Consider the following 18,288-nt stretch of genomic DNA (forward strand, 5'->3'; position numbering starts at 1 on the left):
GGCAACACAGGGCGTAAGGCTGGAGGGGGAGGGGACACACCCAGGACAGGACACCAGTCTGTCACAAGGCACCCCAAGCAGGACTTGAACCCCAGACCCACTGGAGAGCAGGACTCCGTCCAACCCACTGCGCCACTGCACCTCCCTAACATGTATGTTATTATTCTAATATCTAACACTTTTAATTATTTCTCTATATGTACATTCATATCAAAACCATATACAGTACATATAAAAATATACAAAGCAAAATACTCTGACATTTTTGCAGTACTTGATATCTGCTGACTAGTTTTAGTGATCAGGAACTCAATAGCATTTCAGCACATCCTACCTGTGATCTTCAGGGTCCATAATTTCTTGTTCTCACTGAATGGATGCAAAAGTGTAGCCCATTTATATTCAGGTCCATTGATCTGCATGCACTACATCATTGGCAGAAACAAAGAGGTCCACCAAACCCGCACACTTACAGGAGATTGGCAGCAATGAGCTACAGCTATGTTAGTCCCAGCCCTACTATTTATTCTTGTTGGCATTGCATATGCAGCCCATATACTGCAGTCTGAAACACAAACTGGTCATCAGTGGTCTTTGAAATACATATGAGTGGACCCTTATGGATGGATGTGCCATTGAGTTGAGTTTGATTCAAAGAGGTTACTTGCGTGGTTTCCAAGACATAGGAGGACTGGAATGTGTTTGTCAGTTCCTTTGGAAGAACGAGGCACCATCTTTGTCTGCTGTCCTCATCAGACCCTTGGAGTTACTGACAAAAATATCATGAAGCTATTCACAAGGTTTCAAAAAAACATGTTGATGTAAAGCCAGCTTCAAACTAGGTGGTCCTGGCAAACTGATTCCCAAAGGTACAGGAGTTCTCTGACTGCTCTGATGTCCAATGTCTTTGCTTCAAGGGAATGGCCCCCATGTCAGGCTGATGGCTCCATCCTCATCATGCCTCGCTTGGCCATGATGTTCCATAGCTTGTGCAGGTTGGACTTGGTGATGGCATCCTGAGGTTTGAACTTCAGCGCTCTGAGGTAACTGGCCTCGGCCTCCACCAATTTCCCGTTGAGATGGAGGATGGCGCCCAAGTTCATGAGGGCCACGGGGTACTGACAGAACAACAATGTTGCACATGTCATCACTAGAGCTTCCAGATAGGTGACTTTCAGATGTTTAATGGGATCAACCCATAATTCCTAGAGAATCTACTGCCTTTAAAATTCCCTTTAGGGCTAATTATGGTACCTACATTGGGCCGAAGTTCTGCTGCAAGTTTGTAATACTTCTCAGCTGCTTCATTCAGGCCAGTTTGTCTGCAGGAAATTTGGGAAAAGTGTCACTTTTGTACCCCAGATCTGTAATCACTCATGTGAAAATTACCCAGAGGCACAATGTTGTCATCAGACTGCATTATTCAGTAGCTAAAGAGGCTGACAACCCAACATAAGTTGACTTTGTTGTTAGTCAAAAAATGCCGTTATACTGTATTGTATAAAGTCTAAGGATGTATAAACAAATAACATGCATAAATGTTATGTTCTATAATAGGGCTTTGTATAATTTTTCATTAATTTCAAACCTTATTTGCATTAAAATACTAATATAGAAAAATACCAGAAGACTCGCTTCTTCACTTGCTAGCTATTTTCAATAAAAACTCACGTAATGAGAATCGCAAAAAAAAGTTTTGCAAGCAAAACGGAATCGCTGATAGATGCCCAAACACGAGAAAATATGGTGTCTTGCGGCAACACAGACAGTCAATGTTACTGTAGAGCTGATGAAGTGACTGTCACGAACAGCAAATAAACACAACTCATGCACACATTGAGTTACATCGTTTTCCTTTCCCTCTTCCTTACTTTTCCATCAATTAAGTTTTTTATTCTGTCACGACTTTTTTTATTCTGTGTCCTTTTCAGTATAAAAGCTGCAGGTAACTTCCACCCCAAAAACACTTATACGTACCGGAGCACATGGGCTGCATTGAAGACCACATCAAACTCATTGTTCTCCAGTCCAACTGCTCTTTCCGCCATCTCAGCGGCCTCCGTAAATCGGGACTCATCCAACAAAAACTGACCTGGTGGCCATGAGGAAGGAAAGGGAGACAACTCCATACATCAGCTGTGTTGACAGGCAAGTTTGCTCACACTGGGTTCTTAACCGAAGGACTTTTTCTTACTAAAGGCACCAATTATAATACTCCACTCTATTGCCCCACACAAGACAACTGTATCATGGGAAATATTCAGATAAAGCGTAACAGCAAAATACTGAACATGAAGCCGGAAACTTACCGTAGTGCATGTAGCCATTTCCTTTGGAAGGTTCTAGCTTGATGGCCTTCAGGAAGAACGTTTCTGCTTCTGACTTCTGTCCCTGGAGGGAAAACGGCAATAATCTTGTGATTTGTGTATTTTTCACTTGATTTGCAGTCTGTTCTGAAACACAAAACTCATTCTGCTGTGTATCAGTTCCAAGCACCGTTGAGCTTCATCTGGATTCTTCTACCACTGCCATCACACAGAGATTCTACTTTATTCTCTTTAAAATGAACCGCTAACTGATGTAAGCCTCTGCACTCTTCTTCCATGAAAGAATGACATCAAAGTCCTTGGAAGCCTCATGAATCTTTATGAGACCAATTTGTATCTCCCTAATGTATAATGGCTCTAAGCTTCTTCACCTCACAGGTTTCCTGCATTCATCACAGGCTGTCAGAGTCGCCTAAATTTCCGTACAGACTTGTCCACCACATCCATTTTCCCAGGAAAAAAAAATAGTGTTCCACTCCTAATCCATCATGCCGATTCACAAACCAAGTAAACACTATAAATTCAGTTGTTTAGTGTGGCGTTTATCCAGTCCTATTAATCTTCACCTTGTTCCTTGCCTTGTCACCAAACAGGCTTTGAGGTGCACACTAACCTCAGAATGGAAAAAGTAGGAGTCTGATCTAAGAATAAGGTGGTTAAGGGTAATATGTCCTTACTGTCAGGGCCAAAAGCTTTGCATAGGTCAGATGGGCAGGAACATGGTCAGGCTTGACCCTCAAGGACTCTTTGTACCAGCGTTCAGCCTCCGGAAACTTGTTAAGCTTCATGTAGGCTTCTCCTGTGGTTGGGATGGAGACCAGATCAGTTAACAGCAAGGTAACTGGAAACAACTGGAAACAGTCTGAAGGAAACTGAGCAAACCTGTAACACCAACAAATGCAAATGACAAAAGACTGTTTATCCAGCGTTATTAGTCTACAGGAATAAATAAAAGACAATCAAATTTCATATGTCCACGGAAGGTCTTTGCAAAGTAATTATAACTATTAGAATTTAATATAATGAAACAGAAAATCCAGATAGTGTAAATAAACAATACAAACAGTGCCTAATACCTTTATAGTACTATCTAAGAACAGATCTTTATGTCTGTCATGTAAAGATATTTTGAAAGAGTAATTTACTGTTGCAAATGCAGAGCATAAATTGAGTTGTTAGGATGCATAATACAGCAGTCATGTGATACAATAGACAGGTTTATTGTAATTCCAGTTCCCGTACTCGCTCAAGCTCTTAAAAAAAGCTCTTTTTTTAAAAAAAAGGCTTTAGAAACAACAGCTAGATGAAAACTGTGCCCTTATGAACTCTGTTAATTTATGTTGCTATAATATGTCATTAATGTGACAAATTCCTCTGTTGGAGCTTGAAATAACTGCATTATAGAAAGTTGAAATTGGATTTTGTGTGTTTTTAGGTATATGGTATATAAATATGAGTTATTTCAACCGATAGCAGTTCACAGATATCACTGTAACAACTGGACAAATGATGGTGCTGAATGAAAGAAATATTTTGTTTTTATGGATGTGTTTATTGTCCATCTACCACCATCTATTAGTGTTCAATGCCACCCTTTGTACAAAATGAAACTGCAAATTGGCAATTTATGATGCAAAAATGGCAACTTGCCCATCATATTGTAAAGACTCTGTGGAGCAAATTGAGATGGCATCTTCTTTATGGCTTCTTTATAGGCTGATAGGGCCTCCTGCAAAAGAGCAGAATCGGGAAAGTTATTCCTAGGACAGACCCGTGAGGCAGGGGGTAAAGGGCTGTAATATAAGACAAGTTCTCCAATCTACCTCCTGGTGGCCCTGATCATGGAGCAGCTTGCCCAGGTTGTACAGACAGCTGGTCACCGAGCTCCGGTGGGCATGGGGGTCCTTCAGGTTCTCGTCAGGGATGTTGGCGCAGGCAAGGAAGGTCCGCCTGGCATCGTCCAGGTGTCCCTGGTTCATCAGGATGATGCCTGTGTTCAGGTAGGCGGCTGATAGCAGATGAACCACATTCCATTAATGACAGCAAAACGCTTAGGATTGGGTTTAAACGACACAATGCTCCTTCTAGATAAAGGACTTGATCCTTTCAGATCATTTCAGACTCAATGACATAATGTCAAAGTTCATTCAAGTGTCCTGGAGGTTTTGATATAACTCATGGAGTACTGGACACTTTGGACTGACTGCCAAACTAGACACACAATTCACCACAAAGTCTCTTTAATCTCCTTTCATGTTCACCTCCAACTTCTCTGCAGGGAACGGTGGATTGTTTTACTGCAGTATTTCACAAATAGATTGGCACATGAAAAGGAGAACAAGAAAACACATAAAAGCTCCATACAAACATATAAAGTAATCCCCAGTTACTGAACTCAATTTTATTCCACAGAAGGAAATAAAAATCAGTTTCATTTCTCCTACTTGTGCTGAAGGAGACATCAGTTGAAGAAATCATGGAGGGTTTTGAACATGAAAAGTGGGAATCAAAGTCAGACACAGTGAGATGAAAATGTTTAAAAGCCATAGCTTGATTTTGTTTTTTTTTACATTTCCGGAGGAAAAAAAAAAAAACTGATTTCAAGTTGTGTTACAGACTTTGCTGCTGCACCACAGACTCACACTGTGATCTGAGCTGTTCAGCGAAGCCCACATTTACTTGGCTCTCCCACTTGGGAGGATGAACAATGAGTTCTTAATGAATTAAATTAAGCTGGGACTTAATCCTCAAAACTCCACAGGCTTTTAGACGAAATCCAAAAGTGGCTTTTAGGCTTTTAAATCTGCCACGCGCCTCTGCTCACATCTCTGTGCCCTCACGGCAACGACTACCTCCTGTTCTTTTTCTGGAGTCACAGCGAGAAGATGCCATGCTTACATGCCAGTGTGGGCCTGCTCCCAATTGCCAGTTTGTAATAATGCAACGCCTCTGAGAGTCTCTTGTTCTCCTGCAGCAGTAGACCCCTGGAACAAGAGAAGGCCATGGTGAGTGGTGACAGGTTCGAGCGGGGTTGTGGAAAACACGTCACAAGTGCTGACTAACACTGCAAGATCAAGGCATCAGGGTCCAGACAAAAACCCCTAGGACAAAAACCCTTTTGAAATACAGTGTAGAACAAAACCCTCTCTGTTGAAGTGCAAAATCAGAAAAAAACCTTCTTAATTAAATTTAAAAAATGACAGAAGCCCCTGTTTTTATATAAATCTTAATACTCAATTGTTTTTAATATTGCTTTTTCATTTTTCAGAGGTTCAATATGATGTTCTTTTAATTATGCTTTTTTATGATTGCACAAATAATTTTATGTTGTAAAACAGTGAGCTGTAAATTTGTAATGCAAGTTTTAATGTATGCTACAATACAATACTTATAATGCCTTCCTTACTGCACTCTCATTACAGAACAACTGTACTATTTTACAATTCAGAGAACTGTTCATAAACTACAAATAATGAGAAGAATAAAAATTTTAATTATTTTGTCCTAGGGGGTATTGTCCTACACTGCAAGGTATCACCTCTTCTTGTCTCTCTGCATTGACTTTCTGTAGCCGCCTGTATGAAGTCCAAAACTCTGGTTACCACCTACAAGACCCATCAACACATCTGACTGTGCTTCTAGAACCGAGTGTCTGTATTTAAAACTCTTTAGTCTGCAGTGGAAAACACCAGCTAAATAAACCAAGGTAAAAGTAAACACAACTGCAGGTAAGAGCGCCTCACATTGAAAAATGGTGGAAACCAACTAGTCAGTCCAAAGCAGGGAGCAGTCTGAAGGTTGAGGATATCAAAATTGAATCTTGAGGACACACCACTGCTCTAGCTGCACAGAACTAGATTACTACCGCATTCTCAGACTGTAAAAATAAGTTCTGCTGCTCAACATATAAGGGGGGCGTGGTGGGTTTGGCAGGTGCCCACTGTGTAGCGGGTCTGGGATTCGAGCCCTGCTTGAGGTGCCTTGTGATGGACTAGCGTCCCCTCCAGGGTGTGTCCCCCTCCCCCTTAAACCCTGTGCCCTGTGTTTCTGAGTATCGCTCTGGCTCGCTGCAGCCCCGCTTGGGACAAGCAGTTGTTAACACTGGTTGATTGCTCACCATATATACCGTACTCACAGTGTCTAGAGATGGTGAAATCATGAGTGAGATTTTGTATGTCATACTCACAGGTTGTACAACATGTCAGCCATGTTCCTTCTGAAGTACAGGGCATTTCTGTAGGCTCGTTCAGCCTCAACCGTCTTTCCCTGGTTCTTCAGTACATTCCCTAGGTTGCCCCAGGCTGACGGGGGGCAGAGAGAAATACATTTCCAGATGAGACAAATCACAAATCTATGGACATGAACTGTTGTACGCTCATTAGGAACATTGAACTTGGTAATTATGCTGGTATTTGTTATTCACCAGTGTGGGATCCTGTAACTCAGTCACTTCTGCCCACTCTCAAAGGCTTCCATTGCATCCACACTGTACTGTGTCGCATGTTTGCAGCACAGGATGTTCCCCGTTTGTCTGATCTCTCTTATGATTTTCAATACACCCCAGAGTTAATAGAAAAAGCTTTATAGATTCATATCAACTGTGAAGCTGCGTGGCATTGATGACGGTATGTTTTAGACGTGCCACGCGAGCTGATAAATGAAACCCGGTCCACCGGAGGGCTGGGACAGATGCACTGTGACTGATAGGAAATGGAGACAATCAGCCACCTGAGGCTTTTCTCTTCTTGATTTTCCGATGGCTCTAAAGTGCAAGGTTCAAACAGGAGCCATTGGGGTTTGTGACTCAGCCCACCTGGAGTTATCCATAAAGCATCAAATTCAACAACAGAACAGATATTGTGATTTCTTTGAATGATTTGCATAATTGTGATTCTCTAGGCAAGGATTAGGGCATATATACAGTAAATAAATATTAGGCTCAGAAAAGGAGGGATTTTTTGTTTCATAGCACATTTCAGTGAGCAATTCACTGCCCTCTCAACCACATGATTAAGTATCCTGTGGAAACTGTGACCAAACTCCATGTGACATTGTCCAGGAAGTGCTGCACAATGATGCTTCACACCTAACATGAACACCAGCCAAGACCAAGAGGGAAGGGTCTGCCAGAATAAACAACTGCAGCGGATCCAGAAGTGAAACCAGTTCACAGAGAACACTGATGCTTTACAGGAGGAAACAATCTGGGGCACCATGTGACCTCAGAATGGGGTAAACCTCCCCCAGGGTAGGCAGGTAGTTTGGTGGTTAAGGGTGTTGGGTTGGGATGTGAGTCCTCAGTTCAAGTACATAATATTTATAGTTATTAATTTAGCAGACACTTTTCTCCAAAGCAGCATATGGTCTGATAACATTGCGTAGCATGATAGCACAGCGCAGAATGCTAGTGTAGCGGTTACACCTACTGCTTTTGGATCTGAAGGTTGCTTGTTTGAATCTCACCTCCAAATGTAGTACCTTTGAACAAGGTGTTTACCTTAAATTGCTCCAGTAAAATGAACCTGCTGTATAAATGGGTCAATTGCTTAATGCTGTAAGTTGCTTTGGAGAAAAGTGTCACCTGAATGAATCAATGTATTATGTCGTGTTCAGCTGACACCTTTATCAAGGGTGACTCATAGTATTCGATGCACTGTGCTAAACTCATTACAATCATTCGGACATCTATGTGGCAGAGCAGTGAGATACACTCCTCTGGTAGCTTAGAGTTTGCAGTCCACCTGAAACCAGTCTTTGGACTGTGGGGGATAACCCACACAGACTGAGCTGGATTTGAAGTTCACAATAGCAAATACTCACTTTCACTGGAGTCTCCTTTGCAGATACAGTAAGAGCGCTCAGCTGTATAAATTGGTAATTCATAGTAATGTTATCTAACACGGGGAGTTCCCTCAGAAAAATGTGCCCATGAAATGAAGGTTTAAGTCAGCAGCTGTCGGTAGACTCCTGTTCAAAACACATTTTATTTTTTATTTTATTTTTGTAAATAAATTTTATTTAAAAAAAAAAAACTCTCTAGCTGGGTCAATACGAAATATGGAGCCTCAATTTTATCATACAGCAGCTGTAACGGTCAGCGTTAGACATTGTAACCAAATTTCTGGACTCAAAAATATTGTAATAAGGTTGACGGGACAGCTGTCATAAGTCCAGGTGGTGGCAACTCAAAATGTCGCAAATCAAGGACCACCTGTATTCTCCCAGGTGATGCCAGAGATGAGAGTAAATACACAGCACTGTGGAACTATGATGTAGTTTTACCTTTCGCAGGGTTCACAGGTATGCCTGACCTGTACAACTTCTCTTCGTTCCTCCAGTCCTGGTTCCTCAGCACCGTCCTCACTCCGTACAGGAGGACTACTGCACCACAGCAGCACAGCAGGATCAATCTGAGGGAGCGCCTGTTTAGGCGAATGTATAGGGCTCTCGCACCCACTGCCACCAGCAGGCAGAAGCCCATGCTGGGGATGTACAGGACCCGCTCGGCGATTACGAAGCCCACATAGAAGAACAGGTTGGTGGCAGGGAGGAATGGAATGGACAGGAGTCCAAGGGAGAAGATCACCACGTTCCACGTGGCAGGCAGTGTAGTCCTGGGGGGGGCGGGGGTTGTGGTGCCATTTGCCGTGCCATTCAGCAGCATTGAACTGGAGCTTGAGCGCTCCGGAGGTGGATGAAGCCCGTTCGTGAGGAGCTTCCCATTTGTAGCATGGCCTCTTCCGTTAGCCTCTCGGGCTCTTGAGGGGCTCCGTAGACCAACTCCGGTTAAAAGGAACAACAGGGTGTAAAAGGCCACAGTGTGGATGTTCCTCCAGTCAGACACAGTCCTGAGCAACGGTACTGCATCCATGGACCAGTCAAAGCTCAATGTGTCCGGGCACAAGAGCAGCCAAGCGTTGGCTGCTGGAAGGTACAAGAATGTCAACGTCCTGGTGAGTAAGCTAGGCGAGTCGGCAGCAGGGTTGTCCGAGTTGGAGAAGCTGGGTGGCTTGACGCCCATCCAGTAGAGTCGTGCCGCCAACAACATGGCCCCCCACGTGGCCAGCAAGCTCAAACTCAAGAGCAGATTGACATTCTTCCTCTGCAGGATAGACAGAGACAAGACAGTTTCACCCAGACAACGACATCACTAGCATGAAAGACATCTAGAAGAGGCTTTACCCAGTGTCCAGTCTTTAAATAATATGTAAGCGACCACACGTACAATGGTGTGCTGGTCACTTGCAATCCCTGAAAGATGGGAATAATAGGTTTTGCTTCTCTTTTGATGCAAACAAAAATAATCGGCACGCACATGAACAAGTTAGTATACTATTTTTTTCAGTGTGTGGCATTGTGGCACAGTAGGTAATGCTGGTGTTTCATAGCCTCAATTCCCACCTGCTTAAAGAGGACCACTATCCTGCCGCTGCCAAAAAACAACAAAGCATCGTGCCTGAATGACTACCGACCCTTTGCACTGACTCCAGTAGTGATGAAGTGCTTCGAAAGAATCGTCATGAGGTACATCCAGACCATCACTCCAGACACTCTGGACCCTCTCCAGTTCGTATACAGACGGAACAGATCCACAGAGGATGCCATCAGCACAACAATACACACTGCCCTCACCCACCTGGAAAACAAGGACAGCTATGTTCGAATGCTGTTTATTGACTACAGCTCAGCATTCAACACACAAATACCTTCGAAGCTCATCAACAAGCTTCACAATCTTGGTGTGCCACCCACCCTCTGCAACTGGGTTCTGGACTTTCTAACGGGCAGACCCCAGTCCGTTAGAATGGGGAACCATACATCCAGGTCACACACACACACATTTTCAGAACCACTTGTCCCATTTGGGGTCACAGGGAGCCAGAGCCTAACCTGGCAACACAGGGCATAAGGCTGGAGAGGGAGGGGACACACCCAGGACAGGACACCAGTCTGTCACAAGGCACCCCAAGCAGGACTTGAACCCCAGGCCCACCAGAGAGCAGGACTCCGTCCAACCCACTGCGCCACCGCACCTCACATCCAGGTCAATAACCATAAACACAGGAACTTCGCAGGGCTGCGTGCTGAGCCCCATGCTCTACGCACTCTTCACTCATGATTGTGTAACCTCCCAGGACAACACCAACATCATCAAATTTGCTGATGACATGACAGTCATTGGACTGATAACGGGAGGCAATGAGTCGGCATACAGGAGGGAAGCGGCTGACCTAGTGAAGCGGTGCCACAACAACAATCTCTCTCTGAATGTCAACAAAACAAAGGTGTTGATAGTCGATCCACGGAGAAGGAGGGAGCAACACTCATCACTGCTTATTGGTGAGACAGTGGTGGAGAGAGTGAGCAGCTTCAGATTTCTGGGTGTTCACATTACGGAAGATCTCACCTGGTCTCACAACACTACACATCCGGTCAAGAAATCATGTCAGTGTCTGCACTTCTTGAGAAGGCTAAGGAAATTTGGCATGCCAAGCCGAATCCTCGGAAGCTTCTATAGGTGTGCAATCGAGAGCGTCCTCACCAGCTCTATCACAGTGTGGTTTGGAAGCTGCACAGTACAGGATTGTAAGGAGCTACAGCGAGTGGTAAAAGCAGCTCAAACCATCTCTGGAACATCATTAGCATCACTGGAGAGCCTATACCAGGTCAGAACCATCAGGAGAGCCATTAACATCATCAAGGACAACAGTCACCCCGAGCACAGCCTTTTCACACCCTTACCATCAGGCAGATGCTACAGGAGTGTTAAAGCCAGAACCTCACGGTTGAAAAACAGTTTTTACCCACATGCCATCAGGCTTGTGAACAACACCCATCTACTGCCTCTCCACCCATCACGGCAGACACGGTTCACCCTCTGAGCCTGAGAGGTGTCAACTACCCCCCATCCCTCCTACATACACATACACATCCACAACGCCAATAACATCAGAGACCACAGGCTACCTCCGCATACCTTGCGTACATAAATACGCACCCCCCCCCGCTGTGAATAGACCCAATCTACCTCTGCAGGACTTTGTACATGTACGACTTCCATGTTTACATTGCGCACTGCACACTTTATATATGTGTATAACCTAATTTCTTGGATTTTTGCACTAATAGTAATTTTAGTAATTTTTGTAATTTGTGACTTTGCACTAATAGTAATTTTTGTAAATTTGTGATTTACGCCTTGTGTTTTCCTTGTGTTTTCCTTATGTTTTTCTTGTGTTTTTCTTTCCTTACGTCCTTATAATTTATGTCATAGGCTGCTGAGAGGATTCACAGAGTAAGAATCTCATTGTATGGTGCAACGAACTGTTTATTGTACACATGACAATAAACTCTTGAATCTTGAATAGCTCCTAGGCTGTTGATTCAGATTAGAGATCAAACACTACTCAGTTTGTGCAATGTTTGTATGATTTCTCCGTGTTTGTGTGGTTTTCTTCCCACATAGGCCCTGGAGCAGCATGATCCAACACTAGACTAGCAGTCATTGACAATGAATACCTAATCATCTGTAGTGTGCAATGTGTTTTACATTTAAATTGTCTATAACAATGGCTTTCAATCTCAAACCACTGCTACTTTACGAAGATGAAACATCTACATTCATTTGCTTGTCAGTCCAGCAGACAACCACACTGTGGGTGTGCTACTGAGTTTTTACATTTGATCCAGCAAGAACTGTGCACAAGTCACAGTGGAGAAAGTAGTGTCCATTCCATCCCACTGATCTAGTTGCTCAAATGTGAAACAAACCCCCAGAAACCCTCACAGCCCAGTTAGACAAGAGGCCTCTGGAGAGGTGGGACAGGCATAATCAATCATATATGCAACAGACCTTGGACTTCAGTCAACATCAATTTTACATTTGGAAAGCAAAAGTTGTCTGCTTAGCTAGAGAGTGGTGCAAAAACTAGTCCTTCACTTTACCCATCACGTAACATAAAAACCTGCATTTCCATCACAAGCCTTGATTTATTACCACCTCACTTATGGTTGCTCTGTGATATGATTTTAAAGCAGGGTCACATGACAAATATTGTGACCGCTGGCGTCCCCTTCATAATTTCAAGAATCACAACCAAACCGAGGTTCTGGTTAGGTGCAAAAAGAAGAGGGAATGTCCATTGACCATAATAAATACCCCGCCACAGAAAAATACAGAAACATAAACAACATGCATGTGATTGATTGGACTATACGGCACCAGGACCATGCATGCAATAAATAAGGTAATCTGTCATGGCCAAAAGGTTAATACTGTGTATCATGAGGACTGAAAGACAGGGATGTATGCAGCCACCATGTAATGACTGCCTAACCTTAAATTAATCATGCTGTCAGTGTTCAAGAGCAACTGTCAACATGACTATCATAACTGGAAAGAGTGGTTCTTGTATTTTGTTGCTGATTTTTTGGAGCTACATGCTTTATATAGGAAAATCTCTCGTTGCCTGCCTATTGGACATCTCTGCACGGATGTCTGATCACCACCTCCAACTCAACCTCTCCAAAACAGGCAGCATTCATTGTGAACGTTTATTGGAATACCAGCACACAAAGGAAATAATGTTTTTGATCCAAGGACCCTTTTTTCCCCAAGACCTTTACTTCAAGCCAACCTGCTTAGCAATCCCAAGGCTTTTCTCTTCTTTTCCCATTGGCAAATACACACACACATTGACTGAAACTGCTTATCCCAAGCAGGGTTACAGCAAGCTGGAGCCTAACCCTGCAACGCTGCTAAGGCTGGAAGAGCAGGGAACACACCCAGGACAGGACGCCAGTCCATCACAGTGCACCCCAAGCAGGACTCAAACCCCAGACCCACCAGAGAGCAGGACCCGGCCAAATCTGCTGCACCACCACAGCCCCTTCGGCAAGCACAGTCACCCCCTTATATTCCCTGTAAGTCTCCCTAGTGGTTGAACACTTACATTTTTCCCATAATTTAACTATTTACAATAAACATATTTCCCGCTCAAACTTACAGTAACATGGATCGTTACAGTACATTCATCCCTACATGAGAGAATTCTAAGGCAAATCAGACAGCTAACGGTTGAGCTATATTTTGTATGTTTAGGAAAAATTTATTGTGATCTCTGCTTTTTTCTATAATGCTTAAAAAATGAAAAAGACCAATGGACAATCAAATCTTTATGTTGAAATTCTGTTTCTTATTCTTGTTAACTGAACAGGATTAACTGACAGTGGTGAATGTCTTCTCGGTGTCATGTTATAGGTCAAGTGATGCATTTAGAAATGTGAAAACTGTTTGATTTTGATTATGGACACTAAAGGGGGTCCCTCGATTTCCAGATCTATTTTGCCGAAAGCCAAATAATGTAAGCTGGCTGGACAATCCTGTTGAGCTTGAAATACTAAGTGGTTTATTATAACCCAGTAGGAAGCATGTGGCTTTTATTCTCCTCTTTGTTCCTCAGTTCAAGACACTTTGGAGCAGAAACCATTTAACCTTTTAGATGCAAGCATGCAAAGATGAAATGTTAAATGGACCAATTAATGCCACATATTTTCTTCAGAAAATCCATTTCTTCAGGACATGGGCTGGAAATGTGGTGGGAAATAATTAAACTCAACACATTTTTTCTGCATAGCGACACAAGGGGAAGGGGAAAAAAAGCTGTGTTGCTATTCATTCTGCTTCATAGTTAAATCTCCCAGAACACATGTTTCACAAATTAGTATCTGTGGCATTTCAACATTACACACAGTGATGAAGAATTCATTCATTCATTCATTCATTCATTCATTCATTCAAGAGAAGCCTTTCTCCAAAGCAGCATACAACTCAGAGCAAACGAAAGTGGCTCAGCAACAGACAAAGCGCTTTAGATGGAGACGTCAAATTGTGAAAGCATAGTTAGTTTGTTTCATAACACCATTTTCTCAGCTCATATTATGCAACTCTCTATCTGTCTAATAGGAAATACGAAGGCGGTTGTGACAGATGGCATGATGCAAATTTAATGCACCAAACCATCTTACCATCTTGCTGTCTAGAATTAAATGTGGATTCATCAAAATGTTGTCCTCTCAAATGCTCTTCTGCACACCCACTAAATGCCTCAGCCATTGCAGGTCTAATACACACTAATTTGCTGTGTGTTGTGAACTCCTGCTTCCTCCTGCCAGGCTAACGGAGAGCTTCTCTACAAACAAGAAGGGGCACCTTGTACACCATGGAAAGTGGGATTGTGTTTCAGCCCCAACCCAAGCTACTGTATCTTTGGCCCAGTAGATGTTCTATCCATCTTTACCCTCCAGCAGCAAACAGGTGAGTACCTGCCCTGGATTAGAAGCTCTACCAGAAATTAACCTGGTTTAGTCTATTTAATAATTCATTCATTTATCTGATACCTTCATCTAATGACACCTGAAGTGTTTGGTTTGTGTATAACTCCCAATTATTTACACATTTATACAGTCATTTTCAGCAGAGCGGTTTATGGTAAGAACCTGGCATAGCAGTAATACAGCAGGAACAGTCTGAATGTGGGACCTTTGGCTTGAAAGGCAGTGCTCTAACTACCATGCCCCCTACTGCCTCTCCAGCAAACTGTGAAGAGCATCGAAATTCATAGATGGTTGAGTGACTCACTGGTTTTACTGTGTCTTCTGAGCCTCATATAATCAGTCCTGTAGTAACAACTTTATTTAATTAGGAACATTTTTTAAGAAATACTTTTTCCCCACATATCTCCCCTGCCAAGCACTGTGTGTTTGGCAGTTTGCTTAATGTGCTTTGTTACATTGCTACGATAATTACTGCAATGTGTCACATTTCAGACGTGACAAATGTGTCCAGGACACACTGTCTCGCTCTTAATTGTCCATTAATGAGGGCTAAGACACAGAAATACTCAAGTGAGCTCAACAACATGACACTGGGGAGAGAAACTAGAACAGAGAGTCTTATATGTGTCGCTTTGATGAAAAGTATCTGCTAAATGAATAAATGTAGAAGTAATTCTATAAAGTCAGATTTGGAAAATGAAACACCTCTTATTACAGGAAACAAACAAACATCTATTTCTACTAAAAAAAGTGAACTTTTGACTTTCATCATAACTGTAATGAATTTTGGAAGACTTGCACAACTTTTTGAAACTTCTGCTTAATATCGTAACCTTTAGCCCTGGTGCTCAACCCATCTATATCTGTTTAGTATTTTTCTCAATATACTGACTCTGCCTCTGCATTGACTGAGTTCTGATGTCAACAAACAAACAAACTGGTTTCATGCTTCTCTCCAGCAGGTTTTCATCTATTCAAAGTTTCATAAATGTTTCTTGTAGTGAAATGATAATTTCCGTTATTTTTCATAGCACAGGATAATATCCACATTTTCATCAGATTTTGTTCCCCAGTTGTTTGCTTCATTAGCTGCTGCAGCTGTTGTGATGAAAAATCGTGGCAATCACTTAATTCTCAAGAAGAAATATTTTATTCATTTAGCAAACATTTTTCTCCAAAGCAACTTCCAACAAACTCTATGTAGTGTTAGGAGCCCACACAACTTATTCACCAAGGTGACTTACACTGCTAGATACATTATGTTACTCATCCATACATCAGTGGAACACACCCTCTCTGTGTCACTCACACATTATGGGGGAACCTGAGCAGCATGTCTTTGGACTGTGGGAGGAAACCAGAGCACCTAGAGAGGAAACCCATTCAGACAGTGGGGATCAAACCCACACCCTCTCACACCATCCAGGCACTGTGAGACAGCAGCAGTACTCACTGTGCCACCGTGCTGCCCTACAATTCAGATCCAATTTAGAAACTGGCAAATTGGTGTGTGTGCGTGTGTGCATGTGCGCATGTGTGCGTATGTGAGTGTAAGAAAGAGCACCGTACCCTTTCCAGTCCTGAGTTGAACCCAGTTTTGAAAAACATTAATAATTTCCAGCGAGGTTGTACAGAAACACAAAAAGAGCAGCAGAGAGAGGTGAAAGAAGCCATTACCTTGACAAGGAGGTCGACGACCTGATGCAACCTGAGGCGGTGGAAGACTAAGGTATCGTACATGGCGGACACAGCCAACACGGTGATGCCCTGCTCCTTCCACAGCATGCTTCCGGCAGCACAGGCCAGGCTGCCCAGGATCCAGTGCCAGCGGCGTCCTGAGTGGGGCCTTGAGGCGCAGTGCTGGGCGTAGCAGAGCAGCGACAGAAGGAATAACAACGCTGCCCCCACGTCGGCTCGCCCCACTACCCCAGCCACCGCTTCTGTGTGCACTGGGTGCGATGCGAAGAGAAGCCCTGCTAGAAGAGTCCAGCGGCCCGTGCCTAGCAGCAGGCGGGACATGCTGACGAAGAGGCCGGTGACAGCACAGTGCAGCACCACGTTGACTACATGGTAGCCCCAAGGGTCCAGGCCTCCCAGAGCATAGTTGAGGCGGAAGGAGAGGATGCAAAGTGGCCGGTAGGACTTATGGCTACCGCTATGGGTGAGTAGAGTCCCCCAGAAGTCATCATAGAAAACATTGGTCCAGGGTGTTTCCGGAAGCAGGTCTTGGTTGGTTTTGATCACACGGCTGCAGGAGAAATGTTGAAAAGATGACTTAGCAAGTGACAACCGGCTGTCTTTAAGGATCCATCTAGAAATGATCATTTCAGTAGCTGTGCCTCACCCTCTTCTCAGGAACTCACAGCAAAGCACTCTGCTCATTCAGAAGGTTCTACAAGGTTTGGGCCAGAATAAAAAAAAAAAAACAATCGAGTCAATATTACGGAAGTGTGTCAGGTTCGCTTTATTGATGCTTCTGCTGTTTCTTTTCTCTTAAAAGGGTTTCAGCTAAATGTGTAGATGTTGGACCACGGTGAGCTGCCCATCTACAGACAGTCTTAAAGAAGATGTCTCAGTGGGACTTGGGGCAATTCACAAAAATGGATGCACAAAAATTTGTCGAGAACCAGTCGTGAGAGGGTTTGCTAATTTCGACCCCCGCGGAATTCACGGGGTTGTCAGAAAGCTTTCAGAGTGCTGAGTCTGTTGATTAAACCGTGCTCTCTGTTTAGGCAATGTTATTTAATGCTTTCTTTCAGCGGGTTCATGAAAACTGGCAGCCTCTGAAAATGCAACATTAAATACCATTTCAAAATAAACCGCCTGTAAAATGAGGATGTAACATGGCCATGATTTCGTTGTTACGTGTCATTGTTACAGGACAGGCCAAACAGAAAAGCAACTGAACACAAAGGTGACTCGTCCCTGAGTGACTTCACTGTTCACTATAAAATTCAGTTACTCTGGGATTGTGACAGAACACAAGTTGCTGGAGTGTGAAATGGACGGTGCTTGGAATCTTGAACTCTTGTTAATATACTGAACCACAAGTATCACACACATCCCTTTCAGTTTCACTTTCACTTTAGAGATAAGCATATGCTAAATGGATAAATGTAAATATGAACGTAAGATACGACATAGTATAGCTTCTTTACAGAGGGCAAGGAGACTAAATTCAGTCAGATGCTCCAGTTCAATGAAACATGTCCTTTATTTAACAGCTTGTTAGAGCAAAAAAGAGAGCGAAAAAATTGGCTGCCAAACCGGCAAACACCACTTCTTTCAACATTTTGGCAAAGATGTGTCACTGACCAGCTTCAAAGTCCATAACTGCAACCACCAAATTCTGGGAATGCCTCCGGAGGGACATTGGATGGTCTGTCCTGCTTTTCACACACCTCCCCTCCTGCTACTTCAGTTCATAGACAAGTTGGAAAACCAGTGGAGACACAATATCTTCTCTCCCCTGGTAGGATTTGGAGAAAGCTGAAGGATAAATGTGTTGTTTTTACACAACAAATGATGCCACAATATGAGCAGAATGTGCCACTTTAGCTGAAATGCAGCACAGCTTCAATAGAAGTGCTCAAATGAAAAACTATAAATGAAAATGTTTCACCTC

The 18,288-nt window shown here is 43.2% G+C and overlaps 1 protein-coding gene across 2 annotated transcripts in view; it reads right to left on the reverse strand.

Moving 5' to 3' along the window:
• Positions 1-595: 595 nt before the first annotated feature.
• Positions 596-18,288, reverse strand: part of LOC108942239 (protein O-mannosyl-transferase TMTC2-like) — a 29,369-nt gene continuing 11,676 nt past the window's right edge. Inside the window, exons 2-13 of one of the 2 annotated variants that reach the window (XM_018765413.2) lie at positions 16,347-16,911; positions 15,468-15,476; positions 8,610-9,429; positions 6,514-6,628; positions 5,226-5,311; positions 4,151-4,335; positions 3,978-4,056; positions 3,005-3,126; positions 2,310-2,391; positions 1,978-2,092; positions 1,259-1,322; positions 596-1,118 (exon numbers count right to left, since the gene is read on the reverse strand). In XM_018765413.2, coding sequence (XP_018620929.1) covers positions 933-1,118; positions 1,259-1,322; positions 1,978-2,092; positions 2,310-2,391; positions 3,005-3,126; positions 3,978-4,056; positions 4,151-4,335; positions 5,226-5,311; positions 6,514-6,628; positions 8,610-9,429; positions 15,468-15,476; positions 16,347-16,911 — 2,428 coding nt within the window. In that variant the 3' untranslated portion in view covers positions 596-932. Of the gene's footprint in view, positions 1,119-1,258; positions 1,323-1,977; positions 2,093-2,309; positions 2,392-3,004; positions 3,127-3,977; positions 4,057-4,150; positions 4,336-5,225; positions 5,312-6,513; positions 6,629-8,609; positions 9,430-15,467; positions 15,477-16,340; positions 16,912-18,288 lie in introns of both variants that reach the window. The other variant, XM_018765412.2, reaches the window with a different exon arrangement.

Source organism: Scleropages formosus, chromosome 5 (genome assembly GCF_900964775.1).
Source record: "Scleropages formosus chromosome 5, fSclFor1.1, whole genome shotgun sequence".
Taxonomy (NCBI): Eukaryota; Metazoa; Chordata; class Actinopteri; order Osteoglossiformes; family Osteoglossidae; genus Scleropages; species Scleropages formosus.